The 19,746-nt window shown below is 37.6% G+C and overlaps 1 protein-coding gene across 5 annotated transcripts in view; it reads left to right on the top strand.

Moving 5' to 3' along the window:
• The first annotated feature begins 2,041 nt into the window (after positions 1-2,041).
• The window catches only part of LOC126366618 (transcription factor cwo), a 62,239-nt gene continuing 44,534 nt past the window's right edge, over positions 2,042-19,746 (top strand). For 3 of the 5 annotated variants that reach the window (XM_050009798.1, XM_050009796.1, XM_050009797.1), the window contains exon 1: positions 2,043-2,426. In XM_050009798.1, the coding sequence (XP_049865755.1) occupies positions 2,374-2,426 (53 nt within the window). In that variant the 5' untranslated portion in view covers positions 2,043-2,373. Of the gene's footprint in view, positions 2,427-19,746 lie in introns of all 5 variants that reach the window. The other 2 variants (XM_050009795.1, XM_050009794.1) reach the window with 1 other exon arrangement.

Below are 19,746 nucleotides of genomic sequence, written 5' to 3'. Positions count from 1 at the left end.
ATGATTATTATGATCTATATAAACGATAGAGATTGAGTATATAACGCAAATGAAATGATAAGCAGTAATTAATCATCACATCACAAATTTTCTTCTGATAAGTTATTTTCAAACAAACCTTTTTGCCAGAACTCTAACAGTTAACTGAACTGAAGTTATAATTAATGACCATAATAAACCAACAACCTACATTCGTTATACAGGATGTTAGTGACTTTGAGGGAAAAGTATACTTACCTCTTAACTTAAGACCAGAATAAAGTAATTAGACTTACCTCTAATATTCACGAATTTTCCGACAGGAAAATCCACTCGATATCAACTCAAAATTATGGTCTGAATCATCCCCCTTAGTGTTTCTTTCGCTGTCACTAACACCCATATGCGCTTGTGTGGGGTGTAAATGACATTGTAACGAATACTAAAGGGAGTGATTCAGCTCATTATTCTAAGTTAATATCAAGTGGAATATTACCGCATAAGTCTAGAATTGAAAATAATTAAAAAAAAACACAAAAAAACGTGAATTTTCCGACGAAAAATTCCACTTGATATTAATTCAGAATCACAATCTAAGTCATACCCCTCCGTAATCGCTACGATGTCACTAACACACTATTTATCATCAAATTACATTATTTACAAAACCCTACCATAATTCAAACTTTGGAACAAAACAATCCTCTGAAAATAAATGAAACCTACCAACCAATATATATTTGCGGTTTTTGTAACTAAAAACGCAAAGGTCATCCGTTACGTATGCCTTAGCAACGGATGGTTCAGGGGAAAAATTTGTCGTATTTAGAAACGAATTCTTGAACTTAACGTGACCCATTCGTACTACCTACTCATGTAACTATAGTTGAAACTATTTATAGACCATGAGACAGCAGTTTAGACGTGTGACGTATTATCTGTTAATTTATCATCGATCCTTATCACTGATGCTATTTGTCTGCGACTTTACTCGTGTTAAACTTTTTTTTACCCAATTGTGGCGAAGCAAAAAGGAAGGTTATGTGTTTGAACGCTATGTATGTATGAACGCCTGTTACCACCTAACTTCTAAACCACCTGTCAGAATTTAAAAAAAATAGGTGTCACTGGAAGCATCTTGATCGTCCGGTGGTTATAGGACATGTGACGTTGCTTTTTTTCTTCCAAGGGTATCAAATGAAAGGTTTTAATGTCAATCTGTCCTAAGAGTTTGTTTACCACGACATAAGACTCTCGGCTATCTCCTAAACATCACTAAGTATTCGAAAGAATGTCAGAGATTTTTTTCTTGTTTCAAACTTTTCAGAGCGCGATTTTGCCCTAGTCAGGTTTTAGTTTTAAACTTTTATTTTTTTACGTGAATGATTTGGATTACCTTAGCACTAATTTACCTACCTGGTCGGAAAAATGGGGCAGATGCATCAACTGATTCGGGGGCAAAGGTGCCCATGACACTTCCCGCATTTCCACGCTGCCATAGAATAAGAAATAATACTGCACACAGAAATGTACCTATTTCTGCGCCAAGAACAATCCGGCAAGGGCGGGGGTCACCTTTCTTCTGTGTAAAGGCCCTGTTATATTACGCGATTCATCAGTCCGTATGGCGAAATCGTTGCTCCGTCTACCCGATGAAGGAGTTTCCAGGCTACGTTCCCCAAAAATAATATGCATAGACGGCGCTGTCGAGATTTAAACTTTTTAAGGTACCTAAGTCTATTGTTTGTTACGTTATTTGGTATTGGTATTAGGTACGATCTACATCCTACCTACACTTAAGTTAAAAGTCAGAATTTGCTCCCGTTTACATGAACCGTAAACAGATGGAAATAGAAATTATGTCAAACGCTGCGTGAAGGACCTGAATAGTGTTTCACAATCACAATTAATTCACAAATGCATCGCCATGAAACGTGTGTGTAACGCGTTCGGAGAACAGTCGAGTATAAGTATAGGGGGGAGTGAGGCGCGGGGTGGCGCGGCGCAGTCACGTGCGAGCGAGCGTGGCCGGCCGCGCGGTCGCCGCGGCGTTGAGCGGCTGTGCACATTCCGCCGCCCGTGCCCGCGGCACTGCCATATTTTGACGCGCTGTCACATGACTCGCCGGCCGGCTACGTCGCGCGCTCCGCTCCACTCCTGCCGCGATCTCCCCGCCGTGAACACGTCGTGCACCTATGCCGGTAACCAAAACCACGTCGTGGGCCCCTCAACCTCTCTCACCAACCATGGCTTGCGAGGATTTCACCTAAATCTCCTGTCGCCGACGACTGTGAAGTGTGGATCGTTATCATCCTGTTTTCCTCCGTGGTTCTGTGATAAATGCTGACATAGTGATCTCTTGTTATTGTTGTGAACTTGTGAGACAAAGTGAATATGGAAACACGTCATTATTGGGAGGAGAATGGACTTTCTGTCAAATATGACAAGTAAGTTAATATTATTTTTCATATTTATAAAATCATTAGAAAGTGAATTAATCTTACGATCTCTTATGAAAGATACCTAGATCTTAAACTTATTTTATTTCGTGTTTACTGCTGCGGACATCGCCAGGTACGTACCTAATAGGATTTTGGGTTAATGTCGGGGCCCCCGCTTTCTAGACATTTTTGATCAGCTGATGCGTAATACCTACCGGGGGCCCCGGCCGAAAGTCCGTAGGTATACATTTTGATCAACCAATCCACAGTTGACATTTGTCACTGCGTTTTACGTTTGTTTACGAATTGTAATACCTAGTTACAATAGCAATACGATTTTTATGAACTGGGCCCCGATTTTTTTGATAAGACAATCCTTAATACCGGGGGCCCCTAATGTCCGATCTTGTATTGGCGATAATTTCGATGAACCAATACGCTCTTAACATCCGTCATTGTGTTTTTATTTTTTTATGTTAGGCACGAATTTTAATAGCTTGTATGATTTTTATCAACAAAAAATAATAAGTGACCGAGATTGACATAACATGACAAATGAATGATTGTTAATTAAGCACTACCTTTAGGTTTTTAGTTCAAGGCCAACATGCAATTGCTCCGATTTCTGCAGACACATCCTAATTTTATTTTAAGTTGCACCTGTCATTTTCTTATCCGCCGTAAAGAAAAGTTTTGTATTTTTCTAAAAGCCTACTAAATAGAGCAGTATCAGGGTGGACCCTGATAGTTGTGGACAACTGCCTCATTTTTTAAAAATTATTCAACAAAGTTTTATTAAAAGTAGGTAGCTACCTAACCATTCTGCCCCTTTCACACTTTTTACCGACTTCAAAAAAGAAGGAGGTTCTTAATTCGACCGCATATTTTTTTTTACTTCCAATAACTTTTTTATTTGTATGTTTTTATTTTTTTAACAGGTGGTGTTGGCTCACTTGCTTACTTAAGAATAGTTGTAAAGTAAAATAAAATAAATTATTACGAAAGAGATAGCGACAAAAGGTAGAAAATCTTGGAAAAATACACAATGGATACTCATTACGATTTTTTTTTAATACTTGCTGAACATAGGTAATATAGGGGTATTTCTGGTAGCCAATGAACCCTTCTATCTAATTTATCGTTTTGAACGTCAACCTTTAATGACAACCTACAGTAGTTAAATAAATTACGATTGTCAATTTCGCAAAGGCGACATGACAAATACCTAGGTGTTTTTCTTCAATAAGTACCTCGTTTTATATATTTTTTAAATTCAATCACAAAATTGTCTGGAACACTATGTTTTTTAACTAGAAGATTCAGGAGTATAATTCTGAATTATTGCAATACTGCGGTAATACCTATGGCGAGACATTAAACTTGAGACGTTATCCACGCCAAAAATGTTTTTGTTGGATTTTTAGATGCTATTTATTTGCGAATCCAAATAGATTAGATAACATTTTAACACATAAGTCATTTATACTAACATATCTATGGATTTGGTATGAAATATGTTGTTTTTATATAAATACCTAATTGATATTTTTTATATAGAATTTTCCTAACCTGCATGTTTAAGGAAGACATCGCTAACTGGTGTTTTGATAGACTTTCAACTGGAAATTAGCGAATCAATAATGTTGACCGTTGCGTGTTATATAGGTGTACGTTTCAATAGAACAAATTTAGACCTTGACCTATTATGTTCGTTATCCTGTAGTACATAGTCAAGTCGATTACTAGCCAGAACCCATCTTAAAGGCGGAGTAATTTAGGGGAAAATCTGTTCAAGGATCACGTAAATAAAATCCATTCTGTAATTAAATCAAAATGTTTTTTGTTTCTTATTTGTTACGTATTTTATTCCCATGAATCAGATCCTCGTAAGGCCTAGATTTCCAGACACAATAGGATTTAAAATTCGTTCTTACGACTTTAAAAGTTACTGGAGCGTGTATGCTAATGATCACTTTCTGCCTAACACTTCCGAAATCATAAAATACTTAAGCTTCCTTCTCTATATATTTTAGAAATTTGTAAATTTGTTCGTAAATACCAAGATTTTTTTAAACGTCGCGAAGATCTCCCTGTAAAATACACATTGCGTCATGGAAAAATATTAAATTTACCTATATCTAGACTCGTCCTACATTCTTCTAGCCCATATGTATTGTGATGTCCATCAAAATTTATAATAAACTGCCTAACATATTAAAAGAAGAAAAAAGTGACAAAATCTTTATTAAAAAATAAAAGAACTTCTCATTAATAAATGTTACTACAGCACTTGTGAATACCTTAATGATACTGATGTTACTATTTGAAAAGCTTCCTCCTCTCTTTTAAACTTCTGTTTTGTTGTGCCCGAAAGGGTCTATGATGTGAAACTCATATTATGTAATTTACAAACTTGTACACCATCATAGTATGCAAATAAAGAATATTGAATATTGAACAAGATTTGACTTCCTGTCATCATACATTTCATCCATCTTTGTTAAGATCTCCATAATCTTAAAAAGTTGCTCTCTGTTCTTTAAAAACCGAAAAGTAGGTCTCGTTTGGTCTCTTGACACTAGTGACTACAAAAAGGGTTCCAAAGCTTGTTTAATAGAGAAGATTATTCAGTCAACTTTGCTTGATTAACAAAAATATTCTCATGTTACCCTAAGGGTATGTTATTAATCAAAAGACCTTGGGAGTTGATAGAATAATTTTCTGTTTAACAAGCTTTGGTTCTTTTTGAACCATGCTACATTGAAAGTCATTGGTGTCATGTCAAGAGATAATACGAGAGCTACTTTTATAGCTTTTGGTACTTTAGACACAAGAGGTTTTTGTGAACTGTTTTTATACAGCATTACCATCTGAAATATCCATTATAACATTGCAAAATTCAACGACATTATCTAACAATTACTGTTTAATCCGTCACGTTTCATAATACATTCAAATGTCGTTGAATCTATAGTTTTAAACAAATAATTCAATCTCTCATTTCCTTTTATTATAAGTAACGTGATAGTTTGTAGCTATTTTTGATATCCTGAAATACAAACTGTTTTCTAATATTGTAAAAACGTTATCTGCGTTGTCCGCGGTCCATAAATTACGTTGATAATTGTTTATTCGTGACAAGAACGCAGGTATTTAATTTAACGCATGCACGGAGTAAGATAACGCGTTATGTATATCTGATATCTATGTACAATCATCCCCCTATCCCCAGTAGTCTTACCGAGTAGTCTTACCAATTGAACTACTGGGAATTTCCTTCCCAATAAACTTACTGGTAAGACCACTGGAAATTTTGTTCCCATCTAGCCTTAAACAAAATAATATAGTACTTACTGAGTTAAACATTATATCAATGGAGTCAAAGATAAATTAGGTAATGCTAGTCAAGAAATAGAAGCCAGTATAAGATGATCAAAATCAATCTCATTTTATATTTAGAATTATTTTCAAATTTTAATTTTGAATAAAGTTACAATGAGTACGACGTTTGACCGCTTTTATTGATGACATCATATGACAGTATTTCCATTCCATGGTATAAAAAAACCAGATATGCTCAAAAGTGACAGCTAATATTTCAAGGTTAGCCCAGCTGACGTTATCCCAACCTACATTGCCATTTCGTAAAAAAAATATCTAACAATATTTTTAAATTACTTTGCAAGGAAATTTTGTACTTTTAGTTAAAAGATTTGCGCACAGTTTTGATGATTATTATGTGACAAGTATTAGTAATTAAATACATTAGTCAGTAATTCTCATAATTTTCAATAATACAATTTACGTCCTTGGAATGTCGAAGATACCAATTTAATGGTAACACTTACGTCATCAAGGGCTAGCAATGGCGGCTTGTCATAGGATTGAGCGTACCTGGTTTTCTTATACCATGTTCCATTCAAACCCCAAAGAAAATTTTCACGTAGTCTATTGGGTAAACGTGAGTGTATGCTATAGTAAAAATACTGTAAACACCAAACGTTATGGCAGCAGTAGCTGGCCATTTATTTGGCACAGAAAGCTTTTTTGTACGTCGTCAACAACAAACATGACATGACCTACCCTACCTAAACTTGTATATTGATTTGGCAACGGATGTGTTAAGGAGCAACGGATTGAAACTAAAATTATGTTGCCTCGTAACTGTTAGCTATTTTTTAAATTATTTTTAATATTTATAAATAGAACATCATAATAATAAAGCGGGTTTCTTTCTCAGAAGGCCACATTCAATTTATCAAAAATCGCAATATTGTAATTTGACATTTTATAAAAGTGCGCAACCCAAACAAATGACGAATAGCATTATTGTTTTTTTTTTAGATGAATTGCTTCGTTGTGGTCTTTCTAACTCTCCTGTAATACCTTAACGCACATCACCAATGCACTTGGAGCAGAGGACATGGAATTCCACATACTACAAACCTGACATGCCATCTTCGCTTTTTCCACTCTCATCAAAGTCTCCATGCATGCTCGCCGGTTTAGGGTACTCCTGTAGGGCTAACATGTCAACGTTATAAAATTTTGTGACGGACATTTTATCGATTCTGACGATATATTGGTGCTAATAAGTAAACCCAAATAAGTCATGTCGTTCTGTCAAAATACGAACAAAATCACGTGGCACGCATGTAAGGGAAAAAACAAACTAATCGATTTCGACAAAAATTTTTGAACTGATCGTTAAATGTATCACGATGCGCACCTGGGTTATTATACAAAACACATCCTAGATTTGATAGGGATATATTCGTCTAGGCCTTCCTCTTCCGACTTTACCACTTACACCCCATCCTAATACTGAGAGAATTTGTGTGTTATTTTCGCTGGTTTTTGGTGGTTTTGTGGTGGTGGTTTCGGTGGTTCATTTGAGTCGAGAATCTAGGTTGTCTCCCAAGAAGAATTGTACTAGCTACTTTATTCTATTCCATGTGTCCAAAGGATGCTATGCGATATCGAGGCAGACCACCAGTCCGATTTTCGGATGACATTGTGAGGTGCGCAGGTAAGCAATGGATGAGATTTGCACAGAACCGGAAAGGATGGCGGAGGAGAGGCCTAGACCTAGCAGTGGGTGGATCTCCTCGCAAAACAACTCTTTGATGTTTACAACCGATACTTTCTAAAATAGGTGTTTCTCGCCTTTCCCTGGGATGCGATAAGCAACACGTGACCCAAGTATCATACTAGTTGTTTACGATTACTGCAATTTGCGGCGTATTCTCTTTGAAAAAGGTAAACCTTAACAAGAACAATATTGAGAGTTTCGTCGCAATTAGGGTTGTCATCTCTAAAATCTTTCAACCAAGACTAGTTGTGTGAAATCCCGGAAACTGGACCTTGTTTGGACTTGGACCCGGACATTTTTTGTTTCTGTTATGTCATTTTATATAAGCTTCATTATTTTATGTTACTGTATTATTATTGTGGCGTCTTCTATCAATAAATACTTTCTTTCCTTCTCGCTAGATTTTTACTACTACTACTCAGTAAAATAAAATAGTTTTAATAGTTTTAAATCAAGATTTTAGTAATTATATGCGTGTCGGCACCGGTGATTTCAAAACTTTAAAACCCGGTCTACAATTAAAACCCCGCCCGGACTCCACAGACAACTTCTAAACTAAGACGAATCCGGGGAAACCCGGACGGATGGCAACCCTAGTCTTAATCTCAATCAAAACTTGAAGATTTTATTAAAACCGTCAAGGCATTTACTTTACACTTTACACATCTACTTTACACTTTACACATCTACTTTACACACCCCGTCAATTTCTCCGAGACACACAACACGTGATTTGTCACACGTCACACCCATTCGTATTTTATTACGGTTTATGGTATACTGTTATCTTAAACCACAAATTCATTTCAACATTGTTAACGAGAATAACAGATCAAAATGTTTAATTTAACAACGTTTATAGAAAACTTCTCTAAGTCAGTGCTTTCCGTAGGTATGCTTAACTGTTTCTACGCTATCTTGCTTTACTGTCTACTTCTGTGTTTGTGAATTCTACTCTTCCGTGCCTGTGTTATTTATGTAATTTTTTTTGTGAAAACGAAATAAACATGTATATTTGCTGTGTTCGAATTATTACGACGATCCCGGTAGGGGCACCCCATACCCCATTTCAAAAAAAAAACACTAGTAACGACACACATAGGTATTCCTGCACAGAAATTGAATTATGGTATTAATTTAAATTCAGCCTTGTGTACCGATTTATCCAGATAGAAAATCGAAATCTTTAAATATATACCCGACCCCTTTTTCCGTGATAAACAACACGTGACTAGTCACATTCATTCGTTGTTTTGTTTACTGTTATTTGGCCTGCCGATGGTGCGGAGTAAAAAAAAAATAAGTTTAAATTTTTCCGTGGTAGGGTTTTAATTTTTAAATTTATATTTTTATTTATATTGTTTTAAAGTCTAATCTATTAAAAAAACGTGTTTCCATTATGTGTGCAAGATTTTGGGATAAAACCTATCCCGAACATATCTGAGCAGAGTTATCAATTAAACGTAATTATCGAACGGGTAAACGCTATTAATATGTACATATTTGAAATGTACAAATTGAGCCCTTTCATTGTATACACAACACAATACGTTTTTTTTAACAGAGTACGTATTTATAGTATTAGTTTGGTTTAATCATTTTTACAATATCAACAGCAAAAAAGCCTACACGAGACCGGAAAAAAGGCGGCAAAATGGAACAGGCTAAATATCCAACAGCAGTGCAATGATGCAGGCTGATTGGACAGATTAATAATTATAATATCCAATATTACAAAAACAGCACAGCTCTAAAAGCAGATTTGAATTCAGAATTCTAATTTAAGCCTTTGATTCCTTAAATACTCCTCCCTATTGCCGAGATACACAACACGTGAGTGGGCACACGTATTCGTGTGTGTAGTCTCCGGTGTGCGAAGTCTCTGGTGTGTGTATCTGTCGGTCCACCTGCAAGATGACGTCATCGAGGACACTATTTATAGGCGCGAGTTCAATGTTAGGCTATTCTATAATAATATAGTTTTCCACGGCGCTTATGCTGCACGCACTTCTTGACCTTATTTCATTCTTAGAAGAATAGGGCAATGTTAAAAAGGTGACATTTAGATTTCTCGTGTACAATATTTACATGTGGACTGGTGTATGTCCCAGCACCTTGCGAGTGTGTCTTCTCCTCTCTTTAGCGGATGTACACTTCACCGCGATCAGTTGACTGCTTAAACCAACCATATAGTGCAACATTTAATTCTGCACTTAAATGTAAAAACTTATGTAAAAAAAGCTGTTTTACCTAACCTTTAACCTAAGCCAAAAATAATCATCGTCCAAGTTGATTATAAAGTGTACAGTGAGTTATACAGTGAAGTGTATAGTGTACGTAAAGATTATGTGTTTTTTTTTATAAGTTTTTTAAAGGTTACATAGCCTGAAAACGTTTTAATTTAAATTGATGTTTTGTTTTTTGCTGACTATGTTTTGTGAGTCAACATTTATAATTATTATTATCAATAAAGAACCTTGAAAAACAAACCTAACCTTTAGGCAGATAAGACCAAAGTACAAGAAAGAACAATTTGAAAAAAAAAAGCAGCCAGTGTCCTTCCTATAAGTTTTTACAACGGAAACACTCCCGGGAAAGGCATCACTGTCCACGGTATGATAAGGCTTGAACGAATTCTTCAAATATTTAGTTATAAGTAACCCAATTCATTTTTCTCTTTCGAAAACCCACGACGACCAAAGGTGTTAAAATGGCCACATCGAAGCAATTCATCTAAGAAAGCCATATTGCTATTTGACATTTGTTTGGTATTGCGCACTTACTTTTATGTGCGCAAATGTCAAATTGCAACATTGCTTTCTTAGTTGAATCGCTTTGATGTGGCCATTTTAACCCCCCAAGTCTATAAAATAAACAGCTTAATACGCCCCACTGCTGTACCTCCCCACAATCAACCGGGTATGGAGCATGCTCCATCACTTTACAACCGCTTAACGTACCCTCCGAAGTACAGAAAATAATAATAAAAAAAATATACGAACAAAAAAAACATTTGGCTTGTTTCACAGTTTTAATTAGGTGTTTACAATAAGGAAATCGTACAGACGAATATTAACACGACGCCTGAAGGTAAGCACATGCGCTGTGGCCTCGATTGCTATGCCCCTATGCCTTGGTGGTCCGGTGAAGACCCTTGGAGAACTAAACACACCCATGCATACCCCCATACACACACTCATTCACACTTTGATTTTAAACTAAAGTCATGACAAATTAGGGTACGGTTAGGATAAAAATATAGGGATAATGACAAAATAGGGACAATATTCTCATGTCTATTGTACGTTTCTTGCAGTATCTAACATTTATGATGATGTCCTGAGAAGTTACTCTGTAAGAAAATGTTAATGTTCCCGAAAAAAGACCGTTAAAAATGCGATAACATTATAATTACATAAGCGCATATTAATGCAGTGTACGACTGAGAAAACAAGCGTTCTTGAAACAATCCCCTGATTACGTATGCTGCCTGACTCAGAATTATTCCAATGTATATTTATATTGGAGCTATGATTGAAGAAACCAACAAACTGCCGCCCACGTATTCCTATTAAATAATTCGATATCGTATCAAATAAGCGGCGAAAGCAGGCGAGTTGAAAATAGCACCTTAACACGAGACATGCGCAGGGGTTAGGCGGGGGGCTTGTGCGCTAGACGTCCTCCACACACACGCCGTGGAAAACGTGACCGCACACACACATCCACACCCATCATTACACCGACACACACAAGCACAAATCGCTCACGTTTTTATCGCCTGACGTGTATATACTCGATTACTCTGATATCCAACGATTTGATTCATTCTTGTTTACTTACACGAATATACTAGGAACGTTATTTGCGAATATTATGTACCTGGGTTGTAATATTCAATAGAATAGAATTTTTGCATTAAATATGGTATGCAACATACCTATGTCGCGGCTAAACTAGCTTTTTACTAACGACGTCGTTCAACTTGCGAACTGAATAATATTCTTAGCCCGTATTTTAAATTTATCTATCCAAGTAATTTACCTGGCTGTTTCATTGAATAGCTGAAAATGAAAACGACGCTGTTTAGCAAATAGGCTAGGCTGGTAATTAACCGGCAATATAAACTAGTTTCCTGTGACATTACATTAATAATGGAAATGTAAATAAGTATGTTAGGTAGGTAGATACCTATTTATAGTTTAGATAAGATGATTATGCAGGTTTCTTAGACTAAATGATAAGCTAATAAAAGTGCAATGGTCGTTTTAAATAACCACTTGCTACTAATAATTATAATCGCCGTCGTTGGCTTGAAAATGAATTAAACATTTTCGCAGCACTAGGCATACTAGTATTATGGTGGGTGACGTTCAGATTGATTCACTTTGTCTAGCGCTCTAGAGTGAAAGAGAGAGTGAATACGGTGTTGTCGATCGTATGATAGTGACGACGACTGCGAGTTCGGGCGCGTGTAGGAAAACGTGTGTGTTGTTGATGGTTATTTCCACGGCATTGGATCGTGCTCTGAGCTGATCATAATATCACTATGTATTGTGCAATCAGCCAACATCGGCCGCGGATTGGTACGAGCCTAAAAGTGATGCACAAGTTATGAAATGGTTAAATAAGTTCAAACTTGAGTTTGAAATACAGTCATTTTGGAGTTTTTTCTTTCTTTTTTTTTTCATTTTTTAAACAACCAGCACTGGTTGTTGTATGTAGCATACTCCACGGCTAATAGCCGGGCTTAACAGCTTTACTTGCCCTCCGAAGCACGGAATTATCTTACTTTATTTCGGATAATTAGGTGATTTTTTTTGTGATTATTTTTTATTAAAATATTTTTCTAAATAAAAATAAGGAATGACAAATTTGTATACTTAAACATTTTTTTTAATGAAATACTTCGTTTTGTCAATTCATTCAATTTAATTAATCAGCGTTTGGGGCCCCCGACATTTTTACTGTTTGGGGGCCCCAATTTACTGATTACGTCCCTGTCCTTTTTTGTGAAAGATTTCGAATATTTACGTAAACACGAAATCTTTTTTCCGTAAGCTGTAATATTGTCCGTATAATAATGGTTAACAATTGCTGTTACTTAATCTTTTAAAAACATAAGTTTGACACAGTAAAATGTCTTACGCGTACTTACCTTTATTGTTTTAGTTAAATTAGATTGAGAAGGGAATGTTGAGGCAAGGAGTTTTTTAATAATAAGTGGTATTCTTTTACTTTTATGTCTAAATTATATACTTGTTCTCTTTTTTTATGTTTAAGATTAAAAAATATGGAACTGTAGGTAACTCTCCTTTAAATTGCTGTGCCCAATCCGGGTCCATATATGTTATTCACCTTATATTACCAACCTTCTACCATGTGGAATGCAATAAGATATGATTAGGATAAGACAAAGGTTTTTCCTACCATCAGGGAGGACTGGCAAAGGAAGGCCTAGAAGACGTAAATGTACCAAATTAGGGATGTCTTAAAATTTTTTAGTACAGTTTGCGATATACTCTGAAATAGCATGAAACGATCACGAAACGATTAATGAATCTGGAGGAAGCAAAAGGAATAGCATAGTTCTTGGGTGGCGGGAAATTCCACAGAAATGTATCGTTTTGACGTTTCATAACAAATAGTACTACCTCTATAGGCTGTATGGGCTAATTTCCCTTTGCCTGCCAAAATGGGCAAATCAAAAAAAGAGTAGGTACCTACTAGTTTTGATTATTTTTTTGTTTTGGTTTTCCCGAAGAGCAAGGCAAGGGAAACTATGGCCATACAGCCATGTATTTTTTTCTTGATGACGATTATTGAAATGATGAAAGGTGATGCCGATGAATGATGAAATCTATACCCCCACCCTCGGAGCAGACTCCTACTCCGAACCCCAAACGAATTAACTCAAAAGTCCTCATAAACTTTCGAGTTATGAAGCGGCTTCTTGACACGAAGCGAAAATAGATAAGTACTTTGTTTATTGAATATTCCGACTTACTATAATATCGCGAATGTTTTTCGACTAACTTAATCTCTTCGTATCATTTTTTTTTCACTTCCTATTTATTTAGATTATTCAATGAAAAAAGCAACCTTGGCGTGCACGTTCCCGCCAAAAAGTCGTGCGTAAGTATGTGTAGTAAAACATTACCAACAAACTGGGGAACGTTCGAATTGTACAAAATATACAAAACAAAAGTCCAACTTATCTGTTTTGTAATAGTGATTATAATTCCATACAAAACTGAAAATGCTGACAGCGTACGATTCAGCAGAAGCTGTACTTGTCTGCTATCAGCATTAGCTTCGTACAGCGATGTGCCGTCATCGCGAATATTCCCACTTAGGGAACATAAGTGAAAAGTTGTGTAAAAAGAGGTTTTTTACCTAACCTTTAGGCCAGTGGTTCCTAACCTTTTTAATGTCATTACCCCTGTGAACAAGTATGGAAATTGAGCTTACCCCTAATTTAAAATAATTAAAACCACACAAATTCGAACGAATATAATGTTTATTATGTAAGTAAGAAAATGCACGTTTAGGTAAACTCCGAGATTTGTAATATACTAGTTAGTAAAGTAATACATATATAAATCTCGGAGTTTACTAGTGTGAAGGTTGAACATGCTTTGCACGTTTGACAATATTAGGTTCGGTTTCACTCAACGCGCATCTCATGTCATGCTCAACATTCAGCCGGTTTAAAAAAAATATATTAAAATAGTTTATTTAGGTAAAATCTACAACACACATACATTTACAACATTAAAATATACACACATTAATATTTAATTGGAAAACATAAAGCTTCTGTTTTGTTTGGTTTCTGGTTTTTGTTTTTAATGTAACAAGAGTTATAATACTATTTCGTGCCATCCCGTGTTACCCCTCTAGAATCTCCGTTTTACCCCTGAGGGGGTAATTACCCCCAAGTTTAGGAACCACTGCTTTAGGCAAATAAGATTAGACAAGAAAGCCAGTCCTTACTATTAAAGATTTTTTACAAAGGGAACATTCCCACTTTAGGAAAATTCCCACTTTGGGAACATTCCCACTTTGGGAACATTCCTGGGAACGGCACATCACTGGCTACGTATACGTATTACCTTCATGCACATGCATACAAATGCAACGGTGCACACGTGTCTAATGCAACTTTGTAACCGATGTATTATCCTATAATAAGCCTGCTACTAATAACTTACATTGTATGATACGCGAGGTATTGACGTCAATAGTATTTTTTAATCATACACATACATACATACATAAACTCACGCCCGTAATCCCTAATGGGGTGGGCAGAGCCACAAGTAATCAAAGACAACTTGCAGCCACTGTTGATACGATGTCGTAAGCTGGATATGATGAACTTTATGGTGATAAGGGATCAGCCTATCGCCCATAACATTAGTCCATAATGTTAGAGGACACAATCCCTCTGTCGGTTTTTACGACATGCCCGGGAAGACAAGCAGCTGAACGTGTTCTATGTTTTTTATTTGCTCCTAGAACAGCATAGAAGCATAATTTAATCATACAAACATACATAAACTGATACCGTGGTAGCCCAGTTGGTAAAACGCTTGTCTCTCACTTTGAGACTGCAGGTTCGAATCCAGCACAGGCCATCCAGCATTGTCGAATTTGTCTTCGAATTCATGTTTGGATCATAAATGATTATCACGTGCTCAGCGGTGAAGGAAAACATCGTGAGGAAACCCACATTACCGAGAAATGCATTTTCCGAGGTACGTGACCTAACCTGTATTGGGCTGGGTTTCCCTTCGCGGGTTGGAATGTCAGACAGGCAGTCGCTTTTGTACAAAATCGGTCCTGTCAAATCTTCAGGTTAGGTAAGCGGGCGCTGTGAAAAACGGGATAATGCAAGGGACATGATGACATGCATACATAAACTCACGCCTATTTCCCACCGGGGCAAGCAGAGAGTATATAATTGCATTTGCTTTCTGATATACTTATACTTCCTCCACATTCATCAATCGTTTCGTACACGCACGCCAGTTCAGAGTACTTTTATATGGATTTTAAAAGTCTAGCTTATCATAAAATCAAATAGTCACAGTGCTCTTGCCCTAGCTGACAATTACAAAACGAAGACTGAAAGATAACTACTTCTACTCAGCCAGTATCCATTCACTGCTGGGTATAGGCCTCCTCTCTTTCACGCCATCCTTTCCGGTCCTGTGCAAATCGCACAAAGAAAGAAAGAACGATATAGGTTTTAAATATAGTTCATCATCACCAGCCCATTAACGTCCCCACTGCTGGGGCACGGGCCTTCCCTATGGATGGATAGGAAGATCGGGTCTTAAACCACCACGCGGGCCCAGTGCGGATTGGTGGTTATTAACGACTGCTAATGCAGCCGGGACCAACGGCTTAACGTGCCTTCCGAAGCACGGAGGAGCTCGAGATGAAAACTTTTTTTTGTGGTCACCCATCCTGTGACCGGCCTTTGCGAAAATTGCTTAACTTCGAAAATCGCAGACCGAGCGCGTTTACAGCTGCGCCACCAAGCTCCTCTTAAATATAGTTAGTGGCACGAAAGAAGTCCCGCGGCCGCGGCGCTCTGTATTCTGCATACGTATAGAATTGGGTAGTTTCCCAGGTCAAAAATAAATTATGTAATTCTGATTACTAAATAAAGACAGATATAAAGGTGACAAAAACGTTTTATTTTTTTATTTAACTTATTTATGAATAAAGAAAAATGTAATAAGTGCGACATTTTGTCACGTTTTTCTATGACGTCACAGGTTGCTTTTTCATACAAATTCCATACACATACGTAACATAAACAGCCTAATGCATCCCACTGTTGGGCACAGGCCTCCGCTCAATCAACCGGATGGGGTATGGAGCATACTCCACTACGCTGCTCCACTACGGTACATAGGTATTTTTACGGGTAACAGCCGGGACTAACGGCTTAACCTGCCCTCCAAAGCACGGAATCAACTATACTTATTTTATTTTATTTTAAACTTTCATATTTTGTGAATAATACTATACTACTAATACAGGGTGGCCTCTGTGGTCCAATGGTTGAGCGTTGGTCTTACGATCCGGAGGCCTCGGGTTCGATTCCCGGTGGGGACATATCACAAAAATAACTTTGTGATCCCTAGTTTGGTTAGGACATTACAGGCTGATCACCTGAATGTTCGAAAGTAAGACGATCCGTGCTTCGGAAGGCACGTTAAGCCGTTAGTCCCGGTCACTACTTACTGACGTAAGTATGTAGTCGTTACATGAGCCATGTCAGGGGCCTTTGGCGGCTCAATAATAACCCTGACACCAGGGTTGATGAGGTTGGTAATCAAAATCATAAAAATTATGATGGTAGGAAGTACTATTTCATACGAGTTTATTGACATTAGTTACATACTGAAGTATGCAAGCGTTCCCCAGATAATAGGTATTTTCAAAACGTCAAGCTAGCGAGATCAAAGACTGCCTTTATAACTTTGGAACCGTTGAAGTACTCATTTCGGTATTTTGCAGGGGGTGAGTACTATTTCGGTACTATTTTTTGGCGTTTAAATCAAAGCGAAAGACCTTGTCGTTAACTCTCGCCAAATTTCGCTCACCGTCAAGCTAGCAAGTGCAATAAAACATGGCTATAAATCCAGAACCGTGATGGTACTAATTTTTTTACAACAGGTACTATTTTTTTCAATAAGAGTACTATTTTTTGGTATGGTCAAATTATTTTTTCGTGCCCATTTTTTTTTTGAGGCCGCTAGCTTGATGCACACCTTTAATGGTGGTCATCAAGGGCTAGCAGTGGCTGCTTGTCATAGTATTGAGCGTACCTGGTCTTTTTATACCATGATTACATGTATAATTCCCTCCCCCCTGCCATATGACCCCCTATTAATCAGGGTCATCTTCGATGATATAGAATAACCAAGATCACTCTCAAGAAGAACCCAGAAAAAAAACTATACCCACAATAGTTACCCCTCATGCAGCCATGTTTGTTACTCTAAATTTGTTTGCCTAATAACGTTTATAGTTCCCTCCCCCAGTTATGTGATCCCTCCACTATTATCAGAATGTTACGTCACTCCGCATGTTGGGGCTCGTGACGGGCCTCACTACAAGCCACGTGCGTCCTAACTACGTGCTAATTTTATAACATTGTTGGATATAGAAATAACACGGGATATTTTAAATATCTTTACACCTTATACATAACATAAGCAGCCTATATACGTCCCACTGCTGGGCACAGGCCTCCCCTCAATCAACCGGAGGGCGTATGGAGCATACTCCACCACGCTGCTCCAATGCGGGTTGGTGGAGGTGTTTTTACGGCTAATAGCCGGGACCAACGGCTTAACGTGCCCTCCGAAGCACGGAATCATCTTATTTTTTCGGACAATCAGGTGATTCAAGCCAGAAAAGTCCTTACTAAACAAAGGACAGTCTCACAAAGTGATTTCGACAGTGTCCCCATCAGGAATCGAACCCGGACCTCCAGATCGTGAGCCTAACGCTCTAACCACTAGACCACGGAAGCCACCTTATATTTTAACAAAATCCTCTCACCCGACCGACATCGCACCAAAGACTCCCTTTCTTACTTTTTAAAACTGCCTTACGTCCCATTCATTAACCATCCTCCTTTCAAACCATAAACAATCAAATTCCCATTCACTACCCCCCAATTGTATTCTCAACTACGCCGTCTTAAAAGGTAGAACTTTGATCCTTTTCTTTACCTTTACATACATACATAAACAGCCTATATACGTCCCACTGCTGGGCACAGGCGTCCCCTCGATCAATCGGAGGGCGTATGGAGCATACTCCACCACGCTGCTCCACTGCGGGTCTTTACCTTTGTGTAGGTCAAATTGATTGTTATAAGTACCATAGGGGATGAACGCCACCATTCTATTTGACGCATTCTTGTGGTTTTGTAACGTTTTAGCTAGGTAAACAAATGCCTACTTGTATGTAAGTACTTGTACGGCGTCTAAGCGAAATCGTAACAAATACTGATGGGGATGCTTCAGCTCATTAATCTGAGTTAATATCAAGTGGAATTTTTCTTCGCAAAAGTATAGAAAGAAAAATAATTAAAACACATAATAACGGGTTCTTACCGCCCGTAGAAAATTATGGATCTACCTACTCCACTCTAATCTCATCAGTCATCCCGCGATCATGGCTCTTGCAACAGTGTCGAAATATCGGGAGTCTCATATCCCTATTTTAAACGCCGTAAGAACCCGTTATTATGTGTTTTAATTATGATAATAACCGCGTAAACTTAAAACAATGTAGGAAAATAATAAAAAAAAAGCACATGAATTTTGCGACGGAAAATTCCACTTAATCTATTAACTCAGAATCATGATTTGAACCATCTCCTTAGTACTCGGTATGATGTAACACCCTGTATCAGTTTTGAGATAAAGTATACTATTGTTGATTGTTTTGATGTGGTTTTCAGGATTCAATTAAATTATAATTCTTTATTGCAAAAAAACATAAACGCAGGATTCTTGCCCGTAAGGGCTATAGGCTCGCCCCCTATTACATGGGACTTAAACAAATTTCGCGAGGAGTAGATGTATATAATACAATATATACTATTAATATATACTATCAAAAGAAGTATACTATCAAATGATGAGCGACACACGGCATCCACTCCACGGCTATCATCCTATGCCGCAAAGGCTGAAAAGCCGCAAAAGCTTCGCCAAGTGTGTGTCGCCTCTACGTGACAGGGACCGCTCTAAAGAAAGATGCAGGATCTGGCAGGAACGGGTACACATCCCAAAACCTTTTGTTTCGCCGTCCGAGAGACCTCCGCCAGGTCTTGATTTGCCTTGGCTTACCTGGAAGTCTCTAAATAGACTTCGGACTCAGGTGGGCCGATGTAAGGACAATTTGTTCAGGTGGGGTTTCTCGGATGGCTCGGACTTAAAGTGCAAGTGCGGCACTGTTCCCCAAACGATGGAACATCTTACATCGTGTCCTGCGTGCCCGAACACTTGTACGCAGGAGGATCTGATGAGCACTGCAGATAGCGCCATACTTGTTGCCAAGTTTTGGGCCGATACAGTTTAGTTTGCCATCGACACGATAAGAAGAATAACACCTCTGCGTACCCACCCAGGGATACAGGCGTAAATGTATGTTTTAATTATAAAGTAGATTTATTATAGGAAACACGTGTTAGAG

The sequence above is a fragment of the Pectinophora gossypiella genome, chromosome 5, assembly GCF_024362695.1.
Source record: "Pectinophora gossypiella chromosome 5, ilPecGoss1.1, whole genome shotgun sequence".
NCBI classification, from domain to species: domain Eukaryota; kingdom Metazoa; phylum Arthropoda; class Insecta; order Lepidoptera; family Gelechiidae; genus Pectinophora; species Pectinophora gossypiella.
Note: the sequence above shows the minus strand (reverse complement) of the source record. Positions and strands in the feature narration are given on the sequence as shown.